General features: G+C 39.3%; 2 protein-coding genes and 1 long non-coding RNA gene across 7 annotated transcripts in view; 2 read left to right on the top strand and 1 right to left on the bottom strand.

Annotated features, from left to right (window-relative positions):
* Positions 1-9,564, top strand: part of LOC149713629 (uncharacterized) — a 59,686-nt gene extending 50,122 nt beyond the window's left edge. Inside the window, exons 8-11 of the mRNA XM_089844088.1 lie at positions 7,843-8,072; positions 8,240-8,328; positions 8,375-8,900; positions 9,162-9,564. Coding sequence (XP_089700214.1) covers positions 7,843-8,072; positions 8,240-8,328; positions 8,375-8,900; positions 9,162-9,564 — 1,248 coding nt within the window. The remainder of the gene's footprint in view (positions 1-7,842; positions 8,073-8,239; positions 8,329-8,374; positions 8,901-9,161) is intronic.
* Positions 9,565-18,614: 9,050 nt separating this feature from the next.
* Positions 18,615-19,715, top strand: LOC149713628 (uncharacterized). 5 transcript variants are annotated; one of them, XR_016371456.1, is made up of 5 exons: positions 18,615-18,681; positions 18,792-19,021; positions 19,145-19,362; positions 19,430-19,532; positions 19,607-19,715. It is a non-coding gene; the product is annotated as an uncharacterized LOC149713628 (long non-coding RNA). The 5 variants fall into 5 exon arrangements; XR_016371458.1 differs by having other exon boundaries at positions 18,615-19,021; positions 19,117-19,267; XR_016371457.1 differs by having other exon boundaries at positions 18,617-19,021; positions 19,145-19,267.
* A 3,425-nt stretch (positions 19,716-23,140) lies between these two features.
* LOC149713627 (uncharacterized) lies at positions 23,141-24,121 on the bottom strand. The gene has a single exon (XM_089844087.1). The coding sequence runs from the start codon at positions 24,119-24,121 to the stop codon at positions 23,141-23,143; it is 981 nt and encodes a 326-aa protein (XP_089700213.1).
* Between the last annotated feature and the right edge of the window lie 1,624 nt (positions 24,122-25,745).

Genomic DNA, 25,745 nt, shown 5'->3' with positions numbered 1-25,745 from the left:
GTCCTAGCTCTCGAAGCTTTGTATTATAACCCGAAAGGGTCTGTGAAAGTCCTAGCTCTCGAAGCTTTGTATTATAACCCGAAAGGGTCTGTGAAAGTCCTAGCTCTCGAAGCTTTGTATTATAACCCGAAAGGGTCTGTGAAAGTCCTAGCTCTCGAAGCTTTGTATTATAACCCGAAAGGGTCTGTGAAAGTCCTAGCTCTCGAAGCTTTGTATTATAACCCGAAAGGGTCTGTGAAAGTCCTAGCTCTCGAAGCTTTGTATTATAACCCGAAAGGGTCTGTGAAAGTCCTAGCTCTCGAAGCTTTGTATTATAACCCGAAAGGGTCTGTGAAAGTCCTAGCTCTCGAAGCTTTGTATTATAACCCGAAAGGGTCTGTAAAAGTCCTAGCTCTCGAAGCTTTGTATTACAACCCGAAAGGGTTAGTGATAGTCCTAGCTCTCGAAGCTTTGTATTACAACCCGAAAGGGTTAGTGATAGTCCTAGCTCTCGAAGCTTTGTATTACAACCCGAAAGGGTTAGTGATAGTCCAAGCTCTCGAAGCTTTGTATTACAACCCGAAAGGGTTAGTGATAGTCCTAGCTCTCGAAGCTTTGTATTACAACCCGAAAGGGTTAGTGATAGTCCTAGCTCTCGAAGCTTTGTATTACAACCCGAAAGGGTTAGTGATAGTCCTAGCTCTCGAAGCTTTGTATTATAACCCGAAAGGGTCTGTGAAGGTCCTAGCTCTCGAAGCTTTGTATTATAATCCGAAAGGGTCTGTGAAAGTCCTAGCTCTCGAAGCTTTGTATTATAATCCGAAAGGGTCTGTGAAAGTCCTAGCTCTCGAAGCTTTGTATTATAACCCGAAAGGGTCTGTGAAAGTCCTAGCTCTCGAAGCTTTGTATTATAACCCGAAAGGGTCTGTGATAGTCCTAGCTCTCGAAGCTTTGTATTATAACCCGAAAGGGTCTGTGAAGGTCCTAGCTCTCGAAGCTTTGTATTATAATCCGAAAGGGTCTGTGAAAGTCCTAGCTCTCGAAGCTTTGTATTATAATCTGAAAGGGTCTGTGAAAGTCCTAGCTCTCGAAGCTTTGTATTATAACCCGAAAGGGTCTGTGAAAGTCCTAGCTCTCGAAGCTTTGTATTATAACCCGAAAGGGTCTGTGAAAGTCCTAGCTCTCGAAGCTTTGTATTATAATCCGAAAGGGTCTGTGAAAGTCCTAGCTCTCGAAGCTTTGTATTATAACCCGAAAGGGTCTGTGAAAGTCCTAGCTCTCGAAGCTTTGTATTATAACCCGAAAGGGTCTGTGAAAGTCCTAGCTCTCGAAGCTTTGTATTATAACCCGAAAGGGTCTGTGAAAGTCCTAGCTCTCGATGCTTTGTATTATAACCCGAAAGGGTCTGTGAAAGTCCTAGCTCTCGAAGCTTTGTATTATAACCCGAAAGGGTCTGTGAAAGTCCTAGCTCTCGAAGCTTTGTATTATAACCCGAAAGGGTCTGTGAAAGTCCTAGCTCTCGAAGCTTTGTATTATAACCCGAAAGGGTCTGTGAAAGTCCTAGCTCTCGAAGCTTTGTATTATAACCCGAAAGGGTCTGTGAAAGTCCTAGCTCTCGAAGCTTTGTATTATAACCCGAAAGGGTCTGTGAAAGTCCTAGCTCTCGAAGCTTTGTATTATAACCCGAAAGGGTCTGTGAAAGTCCTAGCTCTCGAAGCTTTGTATTATAACCCGAAAGGGTCTGTGAAAGTCCTAGCTCTCGAAGCTTTGTATTATAACCCGAAAGGGTCTGTGAAAGTCCTAGCTCTCGAAGCTTTGTATTATAACCCGAAAGGGTCTGTAAAAGTCCTAGCTCTCGAAGCTTTGTATTACAACCCGAAAGGGTTAGTGATAGTCCTAGCTCTCGAAGCTTTGTATTACAACCCGAAAGGGTTAGTGATAGTCCTAGCTCTCGAAGCTTTGTATTACAACCCGAAAGGGTTAGTGATAGTCCAAGCTCTCGAAGCTTTGTATTACAACCCGAAAGGGTTAGTGATAGTCCTAGCTCTCGAAGCTTTGTATTACAACCCGAAAGGGTTAGTGATAGTCCTAGCTCTCGAAGCTTTGTATTACAACCCGAAAGGGTTAGTGATAGTCCTAGCTCTCGAAGCTTTGTATTATAACCCGAAAGGGTCTGTGAAGGTCCTAGCTCTCGAAGCTTTGTATTATAATCCGAAAGGGTCTGTGAAAGTCCTAGCTCTCGAAGCTTTGTATTATAATCCGAAAGGGTCTGTGAAAGTCCTAGCTCTCGAAGCTTTGTATTATAACCCGAAAGGGTCTGTGAAAGTCCTAGCTCTCGAAGCTTTGTATTATAACCCGAAAGGGTCTGTGATAGTCCTAGCTCTCGAAGCTTTGTATTATAACCCGAAAGGGTCTGTGAAGGTCCTAGCTCTCGAAGCTTTGTATTATAATCCGAAAGGGTCTGTGAAAGTCCTAGCTCTCGAAGCTTTGTATTATAATCTGAAAGGGTCTGTGAAATTCCTAGCTCTCGAAGCTTTGTATTATAACCCGAAAGGGTCTGTGAAAGTCCTAGCTCTCGAAGCTTTGTATTATAACCCGAAAGGGTCTGTGAAAGTCCTAGCTCTCGAAGCTTTGTATTATAATCCGAAAGGGTCTGTGAAAGTCCTAGCTCTCGAAGCTTTGTATTATAACCCGAAAGGGTCTGTGAAAGTCCTAGCTCTCGAAGCTTTGTATAATAACCCGAAAGGGTCTGTGAAAGTCCTAGCTCTCGAAGCTTTGTATTATAACCCGAAAGGGTCTGTGAAAGTCCTAGCTCTCGAAGCTTTGTATTATAACCCGAAAGGGTCTGTGAAAGTCCTAGCTCTCGAAGCTTTGTATTATAACCCGAAAGGGTCTGTGAAAGTCCTAGCTCTCGAAGCTTTGTATTACAACCCGAAAGGGTCTGTGAAAGTCCTAGCTCTCGAAGCTTTGTATTATAACCCGAAAGGGTCTGTGAAAGTCCTAGCTCTCGAAGCTTTGTATTATAACCCGAAAGGGTCTGTGAAAGTCCTAGCTCTCGAAGCTTTGTATTATAACCCGAAAGGGTCTGTGAAAGTCCTAGCTCTCGAAGCTTTGTATTATAACCCGAAAGGGTCTGTGAAAGTCCTAGCTCTCGAAGCTTTGTATTATAACCCGAAAGGGTCTGTGAAAGTCCTAGCTCTCGAAGCTTTGTATTATAACCCGAAAGGGTCTGTGAAAGTCCTAGCTCTCGAAGCTTTGTATTATAACCCGAAAGGTTCTGTGAAAGTCCTAGCTCTCGAAGCTTTGTATTATAACCCGAAAGGGTCTGTGAAAGTCCTAGCTCTCGAAGCTTTGTATTATAACCCGAAAGGGTCTGTGAAAGTCCTAGCTCTCGAAGCTTTGTATTATAACCCGAAAGGGTCTGTAAAAGTCCTAGCTCTCGAAGCTTTGTATTATAACCCGAAAGGGTCTGTAAAAGTCCTAGCTCTCGAAGCTTTGTATTACAACCCGAAAGGGTTAGTGATAGTCCTAGCTCTCGAAGCTTTGTATTACAACCCGAAAGGGTTAGTGATAGTCCTAGCTCTCGAAGCTTTGTATTACAACCCGAAAGGGTTAGTGATAGTCCAAGCTCTCGAAGCTTTGTATTACAACCCGAAAGGGTTAGTGATAGTCCTAGCTCTCGAAGCTTTGTATTACAACCCGAAAGGGTTAGTGATAGTCCTAGCTCTCGAAGCTTTGTATTACAACCCGAAAGGGTTAGTGATAGTCCTAGCTCTCGAAGCTTTGTATTATAACCCGAAAGGGTCTGTGAAGGTCCTAGCTCTCGAAGCTTTGTATTATAATCCGAAAGGGTCTGTGAAAGTCCTAGCTCTCGAAGCTTTGTATTATAACCCGAAAGGGTCTGTGAAAGTCCTAGCTCTCGAAGCTTTGTATTATAACCCGAAAGGGTCTGTGAAAGTCCTAGCTCTCGAAGCTTTGTATTATAATCCGAAAGGGTCTGTGAAAGTCCTAGCTCTCGAAGCTTTGTATTATAACCCGAAAGGGTCTGTGAAAGTCCTAGCTCTCGAAGCTTTGTATTATAACCCGAAAGGGTCTGTGAAAGTCCTAGCTCTCGAAGCTTTGTATTATAACCCGAAAGGGTCTGTGAAAGTCCTAGCTCTCGAAGCTTTGTATTATAACCCGAAAGGGTCTGTGAAAGTCCTAGCTCTCGAAGCTTTGTATTATAACCCGAAAGGGTCTGTGAAAGTCCTAGCTCTCGAAGCTTTGTATTATAACCCGAAAGGGTCTGTAAAAGTCCTAGCTCTCGAAGCTTTGTATTACAACCCGAAAGGGTTAGTGATAGTCCTAGCTCTCGAAGCTTTGTATTACAACCCGAAAGGGTTAGTGATAGTCCTAGCTCTCGAAGCTTTGTATTACAACCCGAAAGGGTTAGTGATAGTCCAAGCTCTCGAAGCTTTGTATTACAATCCGAAAGGGTTAGTGATAGTCCAAGCTCTCGAAGCTTTGTATTACAACCCGAAAGGGTTAGTGATAGTCCTAGCTCTCGAAGCTTTGTATTACAACCCGAAAGGGTTAGTGATAGTCCTAGCTCTCGAAGCTTTGTATTACAACCCGAAAGGGTTAGTGATAGTCCTAGCTCTCGAAGCTTTGTATTATAACCCGAAAGGGTTAGTGATAGTCCTAGCTCTCGAAGCTTTGTATTATAACCCGAAAGGGTTAGTGATAGTCCTAGCTCTCGAAGCTTTGTATTATAACCCGAAAGGGTTAGTGATAGTCCTAGCTCTCGAAGCTTTGTATTATAACCCGAAAGGGTTAGTGATAGTCCTAGCTCTCGAAGCTTTGTGTTATAACCCGAAAGGGTTAGTGATAGTCCTAGCTCTCGAAGCTTTGTATTATAACCCGAAAGGGTTAGTGATAGTCCTAGCTCTCGAAGCTTTGTATTATAACCCGAAAGGGTTAGTGAAAGTCCTAGCTCTCGAAGCTTTGTAAAGTCAGCCGTAATCAATGGTTGATGGAAATCCTATCTCTATAGGAGCTTTGTATGATGAAACAGATATCTTTGAAAGTAATGCATAATTTAGTGGCGTAGCGTGAGGGGGTGAAAGGATCTCTATTCTAGGGGATTAGATTGTACTGTTTAGTCGAAACTTGAAAGCGCTTCCCTAACATTGTAATGCTGATAATATTCATCAAAGCTGCTAAAAGTATGCGAGTTGAGAGAAATTCTCGGAATTGAAATTGATCAAATGTATTAGTTTTCAATATCTAAGTCGAGATTAACCAATCTCCTTATCTTGACAATCGAACAATAGGTATAAATCAACTTATATCACCATACTAAAGACTTTGCATTGGAAAAAAAACGCAAAATAAAAGTTTTTTTAATGAAATACATTTCAATTTAATCCTTTAGAAAACAGTGAAACATTATCACAGCTTTATTACAGAGCTTAATAAGCATAATTGCGAAAAAAGGAGGGCTGAAAATCTATTGTTAGCCTCGGGTGGGATAACGTCACGCTACGCCACTACTATAGAAAGGGTTGCCCAAATTGAGTTGAAGTGCTAGCTGTAGAAGCTTTGCATAGTAACTCGGAAGGGTTAGTGATAGTCCTAGCTCTCGAAGCTTTGTATTATAACCCGAAAGGGTTAGAGATAGTCCTAGCTCTCGAAGCTTTGTATTATAACCCGAAAGGGTTAGTGATAGTCCTAGCTCTCGAAGCTTTGTATTATAACCCGAAAGGGTTAGTGATAGTCCTAGCTCTCGAAGCTTTGTATTATAACCCGAAAGGGTTAGTGATAGTCCTAGCTCTCGAAGCTTTGTATTATAACCCGAAAGGGTTAGTGAAAGTCCTAGCTCTCGAAGCTTTGTAAAGTCAGCCGTAATCAATGGTTGATGGAAATCCTAGCTCTATAGGAGCTTTGTATGATGAAACAGGTATCTTTGAAAGTAATGCATAATTTAGTGGCGTAGCGTGAGGGGGTGAAAGGATCTCTATTCTAGGGGATTAGATTGTACTGTTTAGTCGAAACTTGAAAGCGCTTACCTAACATTGTAATGCTGATAATATTCATCAAAGCTGCTATAAGTATGCGAGTTGAGAGAAAATTCTCGGAATTGAAATTGATCAAATGTATTAGTCTTCAATGTCTAAGTCGAGGTTAACCAATCTCCTTATCTTGACAATCGAACAATAGGTATAAATAAACTTTTATCACCATACTGAAGACTTTGCATTGGAAAAAAAACGCAAAATAAAAGTTTATTTAATGAAATACATTTCATTTTAATCCTTTAGAAAACAGTGAAACATTATCACAGATTTATTACAGAGCTTAATAAGCATAATTGCGAAAAAAGGAGGGCAGAAAATCTATTGTTAGCCTCGGGTGGGATAACGTCACGCTACGCCACTACTATAGAAAGGGTTGCCCAAATTGAGTTGAAGTGCTAGCTGTAGAAGCTTTGCATAGTAACTCGGAAGGGTTAGTGATAGTCCTAGCTCTCGAAGCTTTGCATTATAACCCGAAAGGGTTAGAGATAGTCCTAGCTCTCGAAGCTTTGTATTATAACCCGAAAGGGTTAGAGATAGTCCTAGCTCTCGAAGCTTTGTATTATAACCCGAAAGGGTTAGTGATAGTCCTAGCTCTCGGAGCTTTGTAAAAATCAGCCGTAATGAATGGTTGATGGAAATCCTAGCTCTAGGAGCTTTGTAAAATGAACTTATAACCCAGATGGGTTAGAAGCTTTACCTTTTTAAGTTGTTGGAAACCCTAGCTGTAGAAGCTTTGTATTATAACCCTAAAGGGTTGGTGAAAGTCCTAGCTCTCGGAGCTTTGTATGATCAGCCGTAATTAATGGTTGGTGGAAATCCTAGCTCTAGGAGCTTTGTAAAATTAACTCACCCGAAAGGGTTGCTTGAACTGGAAACCTATTGCCCGAAAGGGTCGCTCAAATTAGAAACCTATTGCCCGAAAGGGTCGCTCAAATTAGAAACTTATTGCCCGAAAGGGTCGCTCAAATTGGAAACTTATTGCCCGAAAGGGTCGCTCAAATTGGAAACCTATTGCCCGAAAGGGTCGCTCAAATTAGAAACCTATTGCCCGAAAGGGTCGCTCAAATTAGAAACCTATTGCCCGAAAGGGTCGCTCAAATTGGAAACCTATTGCCCGAAAGGGTCGCTCAAATTGGAAACCTATTGCCCGAAAGGGTCGCTCAAATTGGAAACCTATTGCCCGAAAGGGTCGCTCAAATTGGAAACCTATTGCCCGAAAGGGTCGCTCAAATTGGAAACCTATTGGCCGAAAGGGTCGCTCAAATTGGAAACCTATTGGCCGAAAGGGTCTCTCAAATTGGAAACTTATTGCCCGCAAGTGTCCCTCAAATTGGAAACCTATTGCCCGCAAGGGTCTCAAATTGAAAACCTATTGCACGCAAGGGTCGCTCAAATTGGAAACCTACTGCCAGAAATGGTCGCTCAAATTGGAAACTGTGGAAGTGGTAACTGTGATATCTAGATATGAAGGGTTGCTGAAACTGGTATGTTCAGTTGGAAGAGTTACTATTCTCTCATCAGATTAATTGGTAAGTAAGATAAAATCACTTTTGATAAAAAATAGAGGAGGTAGCCTATCGTTAAATATAAAAAAAAACACTTCTGTGTTACGTATAGTGAACAAGTTTTATTTACGTGAAGATGCGTTTGTACAAAGCGCGATACTAGTCGTATCCATATTAGTTATAACTAATGTTTAAATAAAAACAGATGAATAAAGTTTAGTTCACAATTTAACAAGAAGTGTTTTTTATCTTTAACATTATCACCTTTGATGGGGTTTAAAACGTTTTTTTTACCATCGTAGAAAAAGGACGCTAACCATTATTGCATTGTGTGGGTGCAATCAAGAGTACAACGGGAATTGCAACGCATGCAACAGTTAGGCATCATAGTGCCCGTCACGGAGCTCACCGATTGGGTCCACCCAATGGTAATAGTGGAAAAACCAAAAGGAAGGTCACACCCGGAACCCTACTATCCAATGCCTACCGCTCAACAAATCTTCGCTGATCTACACCGTCCTGGACGCGCAAAGTGCGTTCTGGCACATAGAGCTGGATGAACTTGTGTACATTCGCAATACCTTACGGACGATACAGATTCCTCCGGCTACCTTATGGTCTCTCCTCAGCGTCAGAATTATTTTCAGCAACTAGCGGTAGACAAGATAGAATACTTGGGTAACATCCTGTTCTCCAAAGGCCTCGAAATTTCACCAACAAAAGTTCAAGCGATTCAATGAATACCGTCACCAACAGACAAAAAATCATTACCAAGATTCCTCGGCATGGTGAATTATTTGGCAAAATTCCTGCCCCAACACTCAACAATTACAGCTCCACTACGCGAGCTCCTGAAGAAAGAGGTCTCATTCATGTGGGACGCAAAGAGGGAAGCTGTCTTCCTAAAACCTAAACGCCTCATCTCCTCGTCCCCAGTACTGGCCTATTACAATTCGCAAGCCACCAGGACAATATCAGTAGAAAGCAGCCTAATAGGCGTCGGTGCAGTACTACTACAAAATGGTAAATCTGTTGAGTATGCTTCAGCCTCTTTCACCCGCACTCAACTAAACTACGCGCCAATAGAACGTGAACTTCTAGGCATAGTCTACGCGTGCGAAAGATTCCACTATTATGTCATTGGAGTCCCCTTTATCGTACAGGCCGATCAAAAACCTTTAATTGTCATCATTAAGACTCTCACCACGCACCCAGCGCTTAGTTCTCGCCTGCTCAGATACCAAATAACGATGGTCTACATACCTGGCACTCATTTACAAGTGCCCGTCACGTTGTCACGTGCTCCTCAATCCACGACAGAAATTGACTCATCCTACTTAGAAACCGATGAGCCGGGAGTGTACAAACTCAATTCAACAACGCTAACGCATCTGAGCCACCTGCACAAACGATACTGTTCTACATAAAAGAAGGATGGCGATCTGCATGCGAAAAATTACACAGCGAGTTAAAGCCGTTCTGGGCGATAAAAGAAGAACTTCATGCATCAGAAGGCCTAATTTACCGAGGGGATGCGCTTTACGTTTCGAAGTGCTCCGCCGTGATGTCATGACCCAAATTCACTCGGTTCATCAAGGAATAACCGCGTGCCTATCTAAAGCCAAGCTGTATCTCTACTGGCCACAAATGAAAAGAGACATCACAAAGTATGTCCAGAACTGTACAACTTGCCGAAAAAAGGGACCGTTCTAACACGCTATGCGCTTGCGCCTCACGATGTACCTCAGCTACCCTCGCACACTGTTGGTGCGGATCTCTTCCACATCAATAATGCAAATCTGATCATTCTAGTTGACTATTACTCCAAATGCGTAGAAGCTCAAGAGTTACGAAGCACTAATGATAAAGCGATAATAAAGTTCCTAAATCTACAATTCTGTCGATATGGTGCTCCGCAGAAATTGATGTCTGATAATGGTCCTCCCTTTAACTCGAGCTTTTTCAAGGGTTTACTCCAACAATGGGCAGTAGAACACGTAACATCCAGCGCATATCATTCTTAAAAAGCAACGGTATGACAGAACGAACCATACAAACAATAAAAAACCTGGCAATCAAAGCGCAACAGGAAGGTCGTGACCTACAGTATGTTCTTATGGAATATCGTTCGAGGCCCATTGGAAAGCTACCGTCACCCAGCGAGATGTTAAAAGGACGCCGTACCAGAACACCGTAAACTATAAACAAAACAAACACTTCGAACGCACTTCTCAACTTGTAATATTCGCAAACCTTACTGGATTAAAAAACCCAATGATTAAACGTCAAAATCACCCGCACCGCACAATACCTGAAACCCTAAAGGCCGGGAGACCAGTATATTACCATGTCGGACCACGGTAATGGAAACCTGCAGAAGTACTACACGAAAGCAAAGAGCCCTTGTCGTCTATCCTGAAGATAAATGACGGAAAACATTGCGGAGAACTCACCATCAAATACATCCGACACACCTACTCAGTTCAGTACCTCAAAGCGACTACGCTGAACCCAACACGGCACAAGAAGTACAACAGGTGGAGGACAATTGTGTTAAGCATTTGCGGCAAAATTTAACCAATCTACCCGATCCGGCGGCCAATACTTACCGAACCACTTCAAGAGTCAGACTAGGAAGATTACCACCACCCATACAAAAACAAACTTCAATTTCAACCACTCAAATTTATTCACCGACCTCGGCAACGCAGAAAACATCTCCAACACCAGGACCCTTGCAAAATCAAACTTCAGTCTTAACAACTCAAACTCATTCACCGATTTCAGCAACACAGATCCGATCTCCTACTATACTTCAAACGTCAAGACCAAACCAAAAGCAAATAGTGGTTGTAATTACACCGCGTAAACTCGAATCGCCATGTATGTACAACATCAATATCAAACATTAGGACTTTAAGTCCTTCTGGCATGACGACTGCTCAGACGCTGGACAACACCCGAACAGCGCTACTCGAATTTCTCCGGGAACTTCCCCATTTCCCAAGACAATTTCTGTATCCGCCATACCCAGCACACGAGCACCATTTACACATTTACAGCAAGTACACAACAACCAAGGTCAACCCGAACAAGAACTAATATATTTTATAATCCAAAACGTTTTCGTAATACTTAATTTTTTAAAGAATGAAAGATGTTATATACTCCTGTTATATACTTTCGTAATACACTTGATATATACTCCTATTATATACTTTCGTAATACACTTGATATATACTCCTGTTATATACTTTCGTAATACACTTGATATATACTCCTGTTATATACTTTCGTAATACACTTGATATATACTCCTGTTATATACTTTCGTAATACACTTGATATATACTCCTGTTATATACTTTCGTAATACACTTGATATATACTCCTGTTATATACTTTCGTAATACACTTGATATATACTCCTGTTATATACTTTCGTAATACACTTGATATATACTCCTGTTATATACTTTCGTAATACACTTGATATACAGGGTGTTTCTGAAAAGTCCATCACAAATTAAGGGGCGTGTTTATGGGACCAAACTGAGCGGAAAGTACCAAAGAACATGGGGTGTACAACATTTTGTTACGGAGATATGGCCTTCCAAACATTCGCCCCTAAAACAAGGAAATATCCAAAAATGAGGAGTAACACTTAAGACCGACTAACCAGCTTGTTTAAAATTACTAGACAATTTCAATAGCCTTTAATCGAACAATTGATTTCTACCTTTACTAATCAGAAGCGTATAAATGAGTAGAAGTATGCCTACGGTGGTAATGTAAAATTAATCCCAAGTGACATGATGTTTCAAGATCTTCCCAGCACCAAGTAAAATGGTTCTGATTGAAGGGACTTTTATAAGCACAGCGTAAACAACGTTACTTTCAGGAATTAGTCCAAATGTCCACGGGCGGCATTACAAAAACGAGGCAGTCTTTCGAATGATACTTGGACATGTTGGAAGATCCCTGGCTTGTTCCTGTTATCTCAAACCGTAAAAACCTACGCAAATCTTCATCATCACGGACAACACTCTTGTACGTTAGGTATGACCTTGAGAAAACCTAAAAGGACATCTCGAATGTATTTGAAAAACCCATCTCCAATTAAGGGGCGTGTTGTTTGTTTCCAACAGAGTAAACTCGCCCAGAGAACAATTACAATGCAGAGCCACGTTTCGGCGTTAATGGCCCACAAAGGTGGTCCCAAAAACAAGAACAAACTTTAATTTGTTTCGTTCAGTAAGTGTTTCATGTGTCATAGATAAAACGCCATGATTAATGCACGAAGAAAATGAATTTATTGACAAGTTTTAACATTTAATTGCAACTAGTTACAAAAATTGTTCAAAGTGTTCACCACCCGCGTTAAGGCACACATTAGCACGTCTTACAAATGATTCCCTTACACGTTGAAAAATGCCTGGAGTTTCGCGAATTGTTTGACAGCCGTGAATTATTCGTCGACGTAGCTCTTCAACATCGGGCACTTCAGTCTGATAAACTAAGTCTTTCAGGTGGCCCCAAAGAAAGAAATCACAAGGGTTCAGATCGGGTGATCGAGCAGGCCACTCCACAGGTCCACCTCGACCTAACCACCGCAAAGGGAAGGTCGCGTTAAGATAATTTCGGACCGCGATGCTGAAATGTGGTGGTGCACCATCGTGCATGAGCCACATTCTGTTTACCAAACCTAAGGGTACGTCTTCGAGTAGTTCCGGTAAATCGTCCCGTAAGAACTGCAAGTAAGCCACACCGTTTAACCTGGGCTCTAGGAAATTTGGCCCAATTAAATTGTCACCCACAATACCACACCACACGTTTAAACTGAATTGTACTTGGTGACTTCTAACGCAAGTTGCGTGGGGGTTTAGCTGGGACCATTGATGTTTATTATGTAAGTTAATAATACCATCCCGTGAAAAGTTAGCTTCGTCAGTAACCAACAAATCCCGTGGGAAATCGATATCGTTTACTTTAGCCAGAAACCACTGACAAAACGCCGTGCGTCGTGGGTAGTCCGCTGGATTCAAACCTTGAACTTTTTGAACATGGAAAGGATGAAACCGGTGGCTTCTGAGGATTTTCCACACGAGCGTGTGGTTTACGCCTAATCAGCGACCAACTTGGCGGGTACTTGATTCAGGCTCGTCCTCGAAAATGGTGAGAACTTCGTCTTCTACGGCCTCTGGGATGGCTCTCGCTCTAGGTTGCGGTCCAGCCGGTTGGATTCGTCCATCTTGCCTCAAACGTCTGTCCACAGCCTCGAACGTCAGTCGATTTGGTAGTCGCCTCTGCGGAAATCTTTCCTGATACAAGCGTACAGCTGCAGCGGCATTCCCCTCGGCTAGTCCATACATTAGGTGCATATCCGCATATTCGGCATCTGTGAAGAAAGGCATTGTAACAGACTTCGTTGAATTATGAGTTTAATAAAACAAACACATGTACGTGAAACCTCTTTTATTCCTTTCTTAAAAAACATAGTGCTCTGTTTTAGTGCTCTGTTTTTTAAGAATAGGCGAAGTTCTCACTATTTTCGAGGACGATCCAAAAACAAGCAGCCGCCAATTGGTTTGCTGATTAAGAAAAAACCACACGCAACTTGCGTTAGAATTCACAAAGTACAATTCAGCTTAAACGTGTGGTGTAGTATTGTGGGTGACAATTTAATTGGGCCATATTTCCTAGAGCCCAGGTTAAACGGTGTGGCTTACTTGTAGTTCTTACGGGACGATTTACCAGAACTACTCGAAGACGTACCCTTAGGTTTAATAAACAGAATGTGGTTCATGCACGATGGTGCACCACCACATTTCAGCATCGCGGTCCGAAAACTTGTCAATAACATTTTCTTTGTGCATTAATCATGGCGTTTTATCTATGACACATGAAATACTTACTGAACGAAACAAATTAAAGTTTGTTCTTTTGTTTGGGACCACCTTTGTGGGCCATTAACGCCGAAACGTGGCTCTGCATTGTAATTGTTCTCTGGGCGAGTTTACTCTGTTGGAAACAAACAACACGCCCATTAATTGGAGATGGGTTTTTCAAATACATTCGAGATGTCCTTTTAGGTTTTCTCAAGGTCATACCTAACGTACAAGAGTGTTGTCCGTGATGATGAAGATTTGCGTAGCTTTTTACGGTTTGAGATAACAGGAACAAGCCAGGGATCTTCCAACATGTCCAAGTATCATTCGAAAGACTGCCTCGTTTTTGTAATGCCGCCCGTGGACATTTGGACTAATTCCTGAAAATAACGTTGTTTACGCTGTGCTAATAAAAGTCCCTTCAATCAGAACCATTTTACTTGGTGCTGGGAAGATCTTGAAACATCATGTCACTTGGGATTAATTTTACATTACCACCGTAGGCATACTTCTACTCATTTATACGCTTCTGATTAGTAAAGGTAGAAATCAATTGTTCGATTAAAGGCTATTGAAATTGTCTAGTAATTTTAAACAAGCTGGTTAGTCGGTCTTAAGTGTTACTCCTCATTTTTGGATATTTCCTTGTTTTAGGGGCGAATGTTTGGAAGGCCATATCTCCGTAACAAAATGTTGTACACCCCATGTTCTTTGGTACTTTCCGCTCAGTTTGGTCCCATAAACACGCCCCTTAATTTGTGATGGACTTTTCAGAAACACCCTTTATACTCTTGCTATATACTCTTAATAACATTATCATATATTGTTAGTCTCGCCACTAGTATACCCTGATCTATTCCACTAGTGCGCGCCACCTATAGCGAATAACGAGGTTTCCTCATAAAGGAGCTAGCTACTTTGTAGTCAGTTCATATTGGACACTTGATGAGCACAGTCAATAAATATTTTATTATAATTAATTCTGTCGACTTACTAAACCAGGGTTGGCAAAAACCCGGAAAAAACTAGTTTTTGCCGGGACACGTGGAAAAAACCGGTAAAAACCGGCAAAAACGGAAAAAACCGGCAAAAACTAAATTCATGGTAGCAAAGTGGTAAACTAGCGAGTTTTAAGTGCATTTTCGTGATGTTTGTTATTGTTATGTTAGAAAAATAACAATAGTATTTTTAATTTTTAAATTTGAGGTGGTTATTACTCTATTAAATTTTTAGTATTCAAATTTGCCAGGTTTTTCGCGAATATTTAACGAATAATTAGTCAAATACTTTACATAGCAACTGGAAAAAACCGCGGAAAAAATGGTTTTTGCCACCGGTTTTAACCTGGTTTAAACCGCGCGGTAAAAACCGCGGAAAAATTAGTTTTTGCCACCCGGTTTTTACCAGGTAAAATCCGCGGTTTTTTCCACCCCTGGCAAAAACTTGCCAACCCTGTACTAAACATAAGTGGGTTTTCCCAGAACCTTGTTTTAGACGTACGAGTGGTTTTTTTGGTTCGAATTAGCCATTAGTAGTTTTGCATAAATTGGTAGTAATGAAAATTAGAGATACGTTTAGGACATTTCATGTTCTTTTAATTAGGGAGACTAGAGATTAAATAAAGATTTATGATTTGAAAGTGAACTTTAAAATTACCGAGATAAACGTTAAGGTAAAAGACACCCTTTCAGTTCTATAACCTTGAAAAACTGATAAGGAAAGTTCAGTTTTTCGTTAGAAAGAAAACAAGATCTTCTCGAAAATTTATGTACTAATGGAAATCGTGTCTTACAGATTTTATTCTGAATTAAACGTTATTTAAGGCAAAGCTAGTTTTATGCATCAGAGAATTAAATTTAACATAGAACTTATATATTCTTTGTAAGTAATGATTTGAAACCTAGGATTAGTGGATGACTATATATTTTGACAATGTAGAGGAAACTATTCAATGACTTAAGCCTCGTTAGACAAAACAAAGCGAAAAAATGTTGGTCCAGTATTTCGATATTGAGTCGTATACTAGTCATTTCCCCGACTCGGAGAGGTAATATTTTGGTTTTCCCAACTTGTTATGTTATTTATTGGTTGAAAATGCTCGTTGCCGAATGATTTCAAAGTTAGTGAACACAAGGTGAGTGAGAACTAGGTACTCGAGAGGTTAATGAAATCATTCACCAATATTATGTTTACGATGTATACCAATGCCAACCAAGTCTTGACTTATTCCTCCTAAGCTCCTTTTTATTGACGAACTACGTGCAACGCTCTTATTTAATATCACCATACTTTCTCTTCAAAAAATAGCCAATTCGGGAAATTTGTTAAAAAATTATAGATCTTCTAGGCCTAAGAGATTTTGCTAGATTTGATAGTGAAAACATGGTTGGCAAATGTTTGGACCCTTTCTATTCTAAGGACTTTGTTCGGAGCCTCCGAGATATCTAGGCCCATGCATGTAGCGAAGCGAGAATATTTTTTTGACTAATTTAGTTCGCCGTGTTTTCCCGCTTGGTGGCGCTTTCAGCACCGTAAAATAAACAAGTTCAGCCTCATGACCGCGTCAACTGCTACAATATTAGCGGAAGGTATAGACGTAGAGCGGTGAAGCCGAGGTCGCGGATAGTTAAAAAATGATTTTGAAAATTTCCGAAGACCTATATTAAACAATCATTCCAAAGAAGTAAAGGATAAAAATGTTAAGGTTAAAAAAATGAAAGGTTTTGAAGGGGTAAAAAATCCTCTAATGGTATATGAAAACTGTGAATAAGCAACTTCAAGAAGTTTTGTTTTCCTAAAAAAACAACGATGTTAAAATCTCATAATTACTTTTTTGTCCATAAAATCTGACCAATAGATTCAATAAAAAGTGAATAGCCCCTAAAAAATTACGTTAATTTAAAGGTGAAACCTTCCTCTTTCATAAAAGTTTTATAATTGGCCCCTAAAATGTCATCGATAATTTATGGAAGACCCCGGTCGCAACGGTCATTAAAGTGCCACCTCGTACACACAAGGGGTAAAAATATTTCCTCTATGAAACTGGATATTTCCCCACGTAAAAATCGACATGCATGGGCCTAGATATCTCGGAGGCTCCGCTTTGTTCCCCTTTAATATCACAGCCGTATGATATGGCTGGAAACGTCACAATTTACATATTCGTGTTTGTGGTGAAATGGGGTGGCGCTGTGGACGGAAACTTACTTAGGGATCGTAAACGAAGAATTCTGTCTGAATAATATACGAGCTCCAGGGAACAGCCGCGCTTTTTTTCATGACTCCAATCGCTCAACATCAACAAGCGGCGGTTGTTAGGGTGATTACCATTATGAGTTTTATTCGACCACCGTTCATTATTTTAGATATGATCACTTTTTGTTTGGAGAAAACTAGTGAGCGACATTTTAACTTCTATACTTTTAAATTTGTTAAATTAAGAGCATAGTGTTAACCCGGTTGTCAGCTGCCAGGAGTGAAGCTGTTCCCATAAATAAATATCACAGGGGAAATTATAACTAAGTCTTTAGTTGAATTACTTTTAATTAACGATAACAAGATCAATTAAAACATATTACAACTAATAAATTAATTAAAGGCGAGAATGAGTAGCGTACATTACTGTCATTCATGATAACCCAAACTAGACTGCGCTTTTTCCCAACTCCAAAAAAAGCTCACCCTGGAATAGGCTTTAGCTATTGGGACGCCACTAGTGGTGAATTTAAATATTAAGTCAAAGTTCATTTTCTCACAGAAGCTGACATGCACCCACTATCTTTAAGACCTATCACTATTTTTAAAAACAAAAAGTGAACAATCATCTTCAACCACAATTTAAACTTTTTGCAATCATTGGGGAAATCAAGATTTCAGACAGCTTAATTTGTATTTGCTTCTTTTGAGCGCAAGATGGCGCAAAAAGAGACCTTTAAAGGGGGGAAAATTGCTTGCCGACCTTAGCGCTTAGCTTTGAGACTGGATGTCGATAATAAAAAGAACTTACTAAAAGACTATCGCTGCAAACATTAATTTTATTTTGAAAGCAAGATGGTGCTAAAGATGGTCTTTAAAGGGAGGAAAACCGCTACTTGGATCTGGCAGAATTTAAGTAGTGAGGTACAGCACATCGTAAGAACGCAGACGCTAAAATAAAACTGTCGGTTAATTTTTTAATCATAATCGCGAAGCCGATGGCTCGAAAGATAAAATTGTTCTGCCGCGTTAATGAATAGCGGCGCCCTCTATAAAGTAACGCTTGACTACTCTGGACCCGTTTCCTTCAGGACCGAGCGACCGCCAATCTCAAACGAAAATCAATATCCCTTCGAATTCTTACAACAAAAAGTGTTGGCTATTTTTTCTTTTTCTTCTTCTTGCGCTTCATAAGTCTATTTTCGGAAGTTCCATCAATTCAAAGCAAATAGTGTAACCACGCTTGCGAGATTTACTAAACTCGCCCCATTCACACGTGGCCATAAAAGCCTTGGCTATAACTAAGAATAACTACACTGTTTCCTTAGGTTCAATCATACTTTATTAACTAACTAAATTATAACTAAATGCCGACTTGCATTATTCTGAGAGAGCGGTTGCTCTCTTAGATAAGACCTCATACTGCGTTTAATGTATAAGGGTGGTTTTTTGATTCGATGTAACTTTTTTCCTATCATGGTTACTGCTTTGAAAAAATTCCACTGAACTAAACTTCGGACCCTTAATATGTGGTTAAAATTTCAAAGAGATCCCTCTATTAGTTTTCTTCATAGAAAATAAAGTTGCTAAGGGTGGTTTTCATTTCCATAAAAAAATTAAGACATTTTGGCAAAAAAAGGGAAATTTTCCCATAGGAATAACATGAGAAATGTTTGCTGTGATGGCCAAATTGACTCGAGCATTTTTTGAAGACTATTTATTCGATAGGTCTGAAAATGGTTTTAAATGAAAGGTTGAACATTTTTCTGGTGCCTTTCGAAGTTTTATTGAAAACAATTAATATTAAGTATTACTTTTTGTATTTTAAGCACATACTTAAACTTACGACCTTTTATTCTGTTGGACTTACGTGGTTTAATCCTAGCTAAAATCATAGAGAAACGTACTGTTGGACTTACGCTGTTTTACCGCTAATAGAGCGACTGAGCGAAGATTTTTGTTTAGACAAAGCGTGTGGCTATGCCGAGCTTAAGGCGAATTTTTCAACTTTTCACATAAAAGAAGGGGTTAATTCGTCCTCATTTTATTTTAATTTCGTAAGTTAAACCTTATTATAATTTAATACAAAAGAATTTAAATTTAGGATTTAGCCGATAATTTTTAAATTGACTGATTTCACTAAGCCTCGGTCAAAATTTAAATACAGCTGATTGTATGTAGAGACTAGAGACCAATTGGCCGTGTAGCGTACGTTTTAAGGTGTTTCACCTGGTGCCATCGGCCCACGATAGCCGCTAATTAGGTAATTTGTTTAAATTAAATCAATTTTTGTTGTTTAAAGTAGATTAATGCAAAAGACGCACAAGGGTTCGTTCCCTGGTTTTTGACTGTTGCCACCAGCCAACAGTTACCGCTACGAACATACCTTTTTTACTGGTAAAATAAATCATAGATTCAATCACACTATCACTAAACCCTGTCACCAAATCATACAATATTTTTAAATGACGCTTTTCCAATAATTCTTATAGGTTAACAATTTAAATTTTAATTATTTAGTGCTTATTCTAACATAACCTCAAAACAGTAAACAATGGCCATTTTTCCAACGATAACTGTGCAGATTATATTTGGTGCCACCGATAACCACTATGTAGATCATTTTATTGGTTTAAATTAATGGTAATATAATTGAATAATTAAACACACGATCACTAAACCCTGTCAACAAACCAACCAATGTTTTTTATCCCGGCTCTTGCAATCATTTTTATTAGGTAACAGTTGCATTTTTAAGTACTATTTATAACCGCTATTTAGAATAAACCTTTTTGTTTAAATTAGATACATTTTTGATGTGTAAAGTAGATTAATTCAAACTACGCAGAAGAGTTCATTCCCTGGTTTCTAGACAAGGGTTACCGCTACGAAGATATGTTTTTTGCTGGTAAAATAAATGATAGATTCAATTCAATCACACTATCACTAATCCCTGTCTCCAAATCAATATTTTTAATTCAGGCTCTTCCAAGCGCGAAATTACAAATTACAGTGTGTTAATTAATTAATATAAATTTTGGATAAATATGTAACACACTATCATTATTAAATTTCTGAAGAGAGGAAAAAAGGTTGAAATTAATTTTTTTAAATTTAAAAAGCAAATTTGGCTCGGAAAAAACCCAGCGCCAGAAGCCTGTCTTATAAAATGTTCACAAGATGATTCGTTCAAGAATGTCTAGAAATAAGTCGCATAGAAGTAATGAATATTTCACCTAAGTCAGCTGACTTGGCCAGGCAGGGCATAGCCCACTCGATCTATGCTCACGGACGCTGCTCTGCATCTTGCGTAGTGTTACGCGTGATCGAGTGGGCTATGGGCAGGGTAAACAAATACGGGGCTGCCAGGCTGTCTCTTACACAATAATGATACAGGGCAAATGACTAGTTTAAAAATAAAACCATGGGGCCACAAAGAAAATGCAAAGGTAACCAGAGTCCAGACATTAACTCAAAAAGTTTAATTGTTCAATTCCTAAGTTTAGCAGACGACGTGGTCAAATATTATTATATAGCGCGAGCAGCTTGCCCGCGGATCGAGTGGGCTATGCTTGCAGGAAGAAACTTTGTCTCAGTTACACCAAAGAGAATATAGGGGAGGAGTTGAAGATCCCCCGCTCCACAAGGCTAAATTACATTGTTGCCCCTAAATTATACTAGTGGTACGAGGGAGTTTCCGGCTCAGTCGCGCCACCTACGATACCGTTAAATGTCTCAAACGGAAATGCCTCGGTACTGCGCATTGAAGATGCGCGGTAGAAAAGAGCAACAACATTTTCCCCTCTTTCCACTCCTCCCCTATATTCTCTTTGGTTACACCTTGTATTGGAAACCCCCATACCTATGGCGTTGCCTGTGTACCCCCACCTACGGCACCGTAGTCCTCCCAGCATCCTCAGCGGTTAGGTAGGGTCGTACTGGATGAAATTGTAAAGGGCGCCCCCTCTATCTTAAAATTAGAAGCTAGCTCTCATACAAATAAAATGGCGCTACGCGGCAGCACTTAGCAATCGCCTACCGAAAGGTAGGGGCGTGCGCGAGGTACATTGGGAGAGATACGGTGCCGTAGGTCGCCCATCTTCATTTGCAATCCATCTCAATTCCCTTATCCCTGGTTGCACTGCTACAACGAAAACCAAATACCAGCAACATAAGTCCAAGCCAGTCATCTGAAAGACTCAAAACGATGACTCTGATTCTTCTGAATTTGAAATATCAGTAGAAATGATTCTAGATAATCCTCAGAGTTATTTTAAATATTTTAATGCTCAAAGCCAGGGGATAAGGAAAGGCCAAAATAATTTTATTATGAAAATTTGATGTTTTCAGTAATAAATTAATCTCATTGGTGATAACTGATTAACTGGTACCTGAAAGCATTAGTCACTAACTTGCAATATTAGGTCCCTTATGCTTACGCTCCCCTATATTTATGTTTGTGCTTAGTGCAGATTTTAAAAATGCAACAGTTTCTTAACAATCTTAATTAAAATGAAGACTGAAGGAACAGATATTAATAAAAAATGTCTTCGTGGACAAAGACTGGAAAAAGTAAATGATAAGAGAACAAAATGGAATGACCGAAGTAACAGATATTAAATTTTTTCAGTTTAAAGACATGATTATAAAACATCAATTATTTAAAAAAAAATACTTATCTTCGTTTTTTTCACCAAAATTACATTTGCCAAAAAATTTTGAATCATGAATTTTCCATTCTTTTCAAAATGGTTCGTGTCAAATATTTACTATATAACAGATACATGCGACATCGTTTATATTTAAAGCTAGATTTCCAGTGTAGGCCATGATAGAAACAGTTCCTCGTTAGTGATATTTAAATGGATGCAGCTTTTAATTTGAACTACAATACGTTTTAAGACTGGAAACTAAGCCCAATAGTGAAATGAAAACACAGCCCACCATTTGTCGGCGTCCATTTACGTGTTTCGTGTTATACGTTTGCTCATAAATAGCAAGTCGAAGTCGTACCAAACTAATTCAATCACAACTTTTAAAACAGTTCTCACGCACTCAATAATATACCAAACGTTTTTTTGTTAATATCTTTTATCCAAATTTTAATGATTGATTTATAAAACATTTTAAATCGTCGACCCAAAAAATGGGACCCAATCGAATCGTGGTCGTATAAATGCAGGCGCAAAACCAACCCTAAAGTGACGTTTAAAATGTCAATCATGATGAAAGATAAAATTTCTAACTTCGGTAGCATTTAGTCGTTTTAAACAACGTTTTCTCTTAAGTTCGAAGAGAGGAACCTTTAAAAATAAACCATATCCATACTCGGATATTTATTCTAATCCTTTTCATTCGAAAACTGTTAATACCAAAAAGGATATATAGAATGAATAACCTGTCTTTCGTAAACAATGCAAATGTAATTTTGGTGAAAAAAATGAAGATAAGTATTTTTTTTTAAATAATTGATGTTTTATAATCATGTCTTTAAACTGAAAAAATTTAATATCTGTTACTTCGGTCATTCCATTTTGTTCTCTTATCATTTACTTTTTCCAGTCTTTGTCCACGAAGACATTTTTTATTAATACAATTAAAGAACTTAACATAATTACTGATAATAAGGATGAAGTCCAATCCTAGGGCAAAGCCCTTCACTCGAGCGACTACTACATCTTAGTAGTAAAGGAGAACTGACTTTATGTCATAAGCAGACGATGCTTATATAGTACGGGGAAAGGTCAGAGGTAACTCTGTGTGTTAATTCTCTATGTAACCGCACACCCCTGGAGTAGAAACCCAGGAGGTCCCTTGATTATTTCGGGAGGTTACAATAGAATTAAAAGAAAGTAATTGAGAACTGGGTAGTTTAATGAAAATTTGGCTTGTGTGTTCTCAGTAAAATAAACACAAACGAAACAAATCTTGATATATTTCTTTTTCAGCTTTCTCTCAAAATCAGTCAATTAGATCTTTACTTCAATATTACTTTTTAATCTCATCCCTAAAAAACAATTGATTCGGCTTTCGATATTTTGACTTCTTGGAGATAATCATAGGTTTCGTAATGAAAACCTAGTCTGTAATTGTATTTCGGTTTGCACAAGAACTCTTCTTGATATCCAAACGCGAATTTTACCTTTAGGGAATGGATCAGCAAATAGTTCTACGTTGTTAGAGAGTGTGCAGCCATTATAGCGAACAAAGATGGCGGCCACTCAAGGTCAAGGGGGGCGGGTTTTCCCGTTCTCCTCACTTTACCTGTCAGTATTTGATTGATTGATTGTATAGGCTTATAACAAAAGATGGTTTTGTAGGAATAAAGACCATAATATAGAGTGAAAATTATTATTGACAAATTTATTCTAATCGTAATAAAACTAATCACAATTAACATATAAAAGAAACATTGAAAATTAAAAAAAAACATATATTTGGAAAAAAAATGTCTGCAGACAAAACCCCATTAAATTAAAAATACAAAAATTATATATACTAATTAATTTTACAAATTTACTTAAGATACCCATAAGGGGCTGTGGTGTAGTCTGGGAAAACTCTTACTTTATCGACGACGACTTGATATGTTTTAGTTTGATCAATGGTAATTAAAGTATGATTAGGTAAACGTCGGATTTGTGGGCCAATCGGTACTTGTACAGAGTTCATTTCTGGTTTACCATCGTTGTTTACACCTAACAACTTTTTCATTATATCGAAATTTACGTGGTTCTCAGTAGACGAATTTAAATAAAATCCTTTAACTTTAATTATGTTAGTGATCTTTTCTGTTGCGGGGTCGTAAATATTCATCGAATAATTTTTCGCACCAGCGCTTCCAAACTCACAAATATAGGCGTCTTTGCCGTATGATTCTAACTCATTCTTTAACTCACCAAGATATTCTCCTGTAGGAAGTATAGGGACTCCATCTGGCGAGAGGTAGATAAGGCTGTCCGTATGCATATAAAAACATAGGTCTCCCACCATTTCGAGATGTTTTAAGAGGTGAAGGCGTGCCATAGTCGTAGTATAGCATGCTATAACCACGTTTGTATGCTTGTGAGCGATCTCGTTTTCTGCAATATCTTCTGATTTGACTAAGATGGTATCATCGTTTAAAGTCAATAGACTTTTAACCTCTTTGTCTGGGTTAAGCAGTAGCTCGTTTAGGGTTTTGGCGTCTTTTATTATATCTGTTGAGGTGTGTCTCGTGTTTTGTCCAAACTTTCCCCAAAAAGAGTTCAACATTAGCTTACTCAGGCATCTCAACCCTTCATTCTTTTCAATTTTATCGATGTCTAAATCGATCCCTTCAACTTCTTTGTAATTTTTGACGTAGTTTTCTTTATCCTCCTGAGTGACGCATTCAGCAGGGAAGCCGCTAGCCAGAGTTTTATACTCGAGGAAGGCGTTTACATAATCTTTAAAAAGTCCACCTTGTTTGGTCTCGGGATCGTATTGGGTTATTTTGTATGCCCAGGCTTCATACATGTGTGTTATTTTGTATCCTCGTTCTACGGCGTATCTTAGTTCATCTGTTACCCAGGTACCCCGCAGTTCTCTTAGATCAGGTGTGTGTGTGCAGTCCCCCTGGAATTGAGTTTTGCAACAGGTGTAACAAAGGGGAAAGGTTAACTTCCCGTTTATCCTAGCTGGCAAAACCGGATGTATCAGGTTTTGAGCCGGAAGTACGTCGCATTTGAGAAGCCCATCGAATGAGAAGATGTCGGGGAAATTATCCAAAATAATTTTAGGGTGTCAGATAGGAATTTTTCCCGTTTTGTTGACAAAAGGGTACAAGCTAGTGAAATCCACGTAGTGCAATTTTTCTGTACCCGTTGTTTTATGATACAGTTTGTTAGCACCAAAGCGTCCGCCGAAGAAAGCGTCGCGAGGGTTCAGTCTTTTGGATGTTTTAACGCGGATGTCGTTCCGTTTTAAAAATTCATTAATTTCGGGGTTATTTGTTTTGTCTTGTTGCCATTCACATTCCCATTTGACATTGACTGCGTGTCCGAGGGCCTCTAGTTTGCTAATTTTCTTCTCAGTTCTCGTGTATCTTGTGTTAAACGTTTCAGTAGGGTCACCATGTAACATCTTGTTTCTATTGATGGGAAAGTGTATTTTGCATCCATGATAATAGCATCCCATATATTCGAACACTTCTTTGTTGATTGAACAATAACCGTCTACCTTTAGGGTTTGGATTTTAACATCTTTGCCTCTGAACGAGGATTGAATAGGAATATTTCTCTCATGAGCAGTCCATTCAAGCCATTCAATAGCGCCTAAAGACTGGTTCTCACCAAGTCTGTAATAGTTTGATGGGATGATGCTAATGGTGTTCGATTTGAGATAATTTTTTCGATACACATAGGAACAGACCCCTGGGAGGGTAACTGAGCCATAATTAAATGGGTCTACGCTCGTAACTTTTAGTAGGAGTGACCGAAAAGTTAAATATCCTAAAAATAGGAGTAGAGTGTCGTTTTCACAATAATAATAAAGCTCGTTTAAAAAAGTAAAGCCTTTACCCTTACTGACTTATGAGGTATGCCATTTCATAAAGGAGTCCAAGTTTTTCCTGGTGAAATACTGGCACCCGTAAGCCTCTGTGGGGGGTAAAGTATTTTCTAACTTATAGTTTGTCTCTTCCTGTCTGTCTATATCAAACTCGTGTTCAACTACATTGAAAAGAAAATGGGGAAAGTACCCCTTGGCGGCATTAGGGAGTCCGAAAGTGGCGGGGAACTTAGATAAAGCTACGGGGATAAAATTGTACGAGTCGAGGAATAATAGATTAGAGAGCTTCATCTCTAAAATGCGCGTACCGTTAATTTTCAGAGTTTCGGGGACAAATTTCTCGTCTCGGTTAATTATTTCCCTAATTAATAGTTGATTGTCGTAATTGCCGCCAAAATGGGACAGTACGATAACTTTTTTCACGTCGAATAAGCTGACTAAGTAGTCTAGGAACGCAGTTATAGGTTTTCCACCAGTGAAACGTTGTTTGCGAGGTCCAAATTGGTTGCATTTGATGCAATTAAAATCTAGGGATTTTTCTTCTATACAATCTTCGCAAACTGAGATGCTAACGCATAAGATGGCTTGATGT

This window comes from Phalangium opilio, unplaced genomic scaffold (genome assembly GCF_054372755.1).
Source record: "Phalangium opilio isolate 3A_F unplaced genomic scaffold, DU_Popi_V2 ptg000009l_1, whole genome shotgun sequence".
NCBI classification, from domain to species: domain Eukaryota; kingdom Metazoa; phylum Arthropoda; class Arachnida; order Opiliones; family Phalangiidae; genus Phalangium; species Phalangium opilio.
The sequence above is the reverse complement of the archived record's forward strand: the minus strand, read 5'-3'. Positions and strand labels throughout refer to the sequence as shown.

Bases quoted from the DNA above. Each gene is read 5' to 3' on its own strand.
- LOC149713627 (XM_089844087.1), bottom strand. From the start codon at position 24,121: ATGTATGAAGCCTGGGCATACAAAATAACCCAATACGATCCCGAGACC.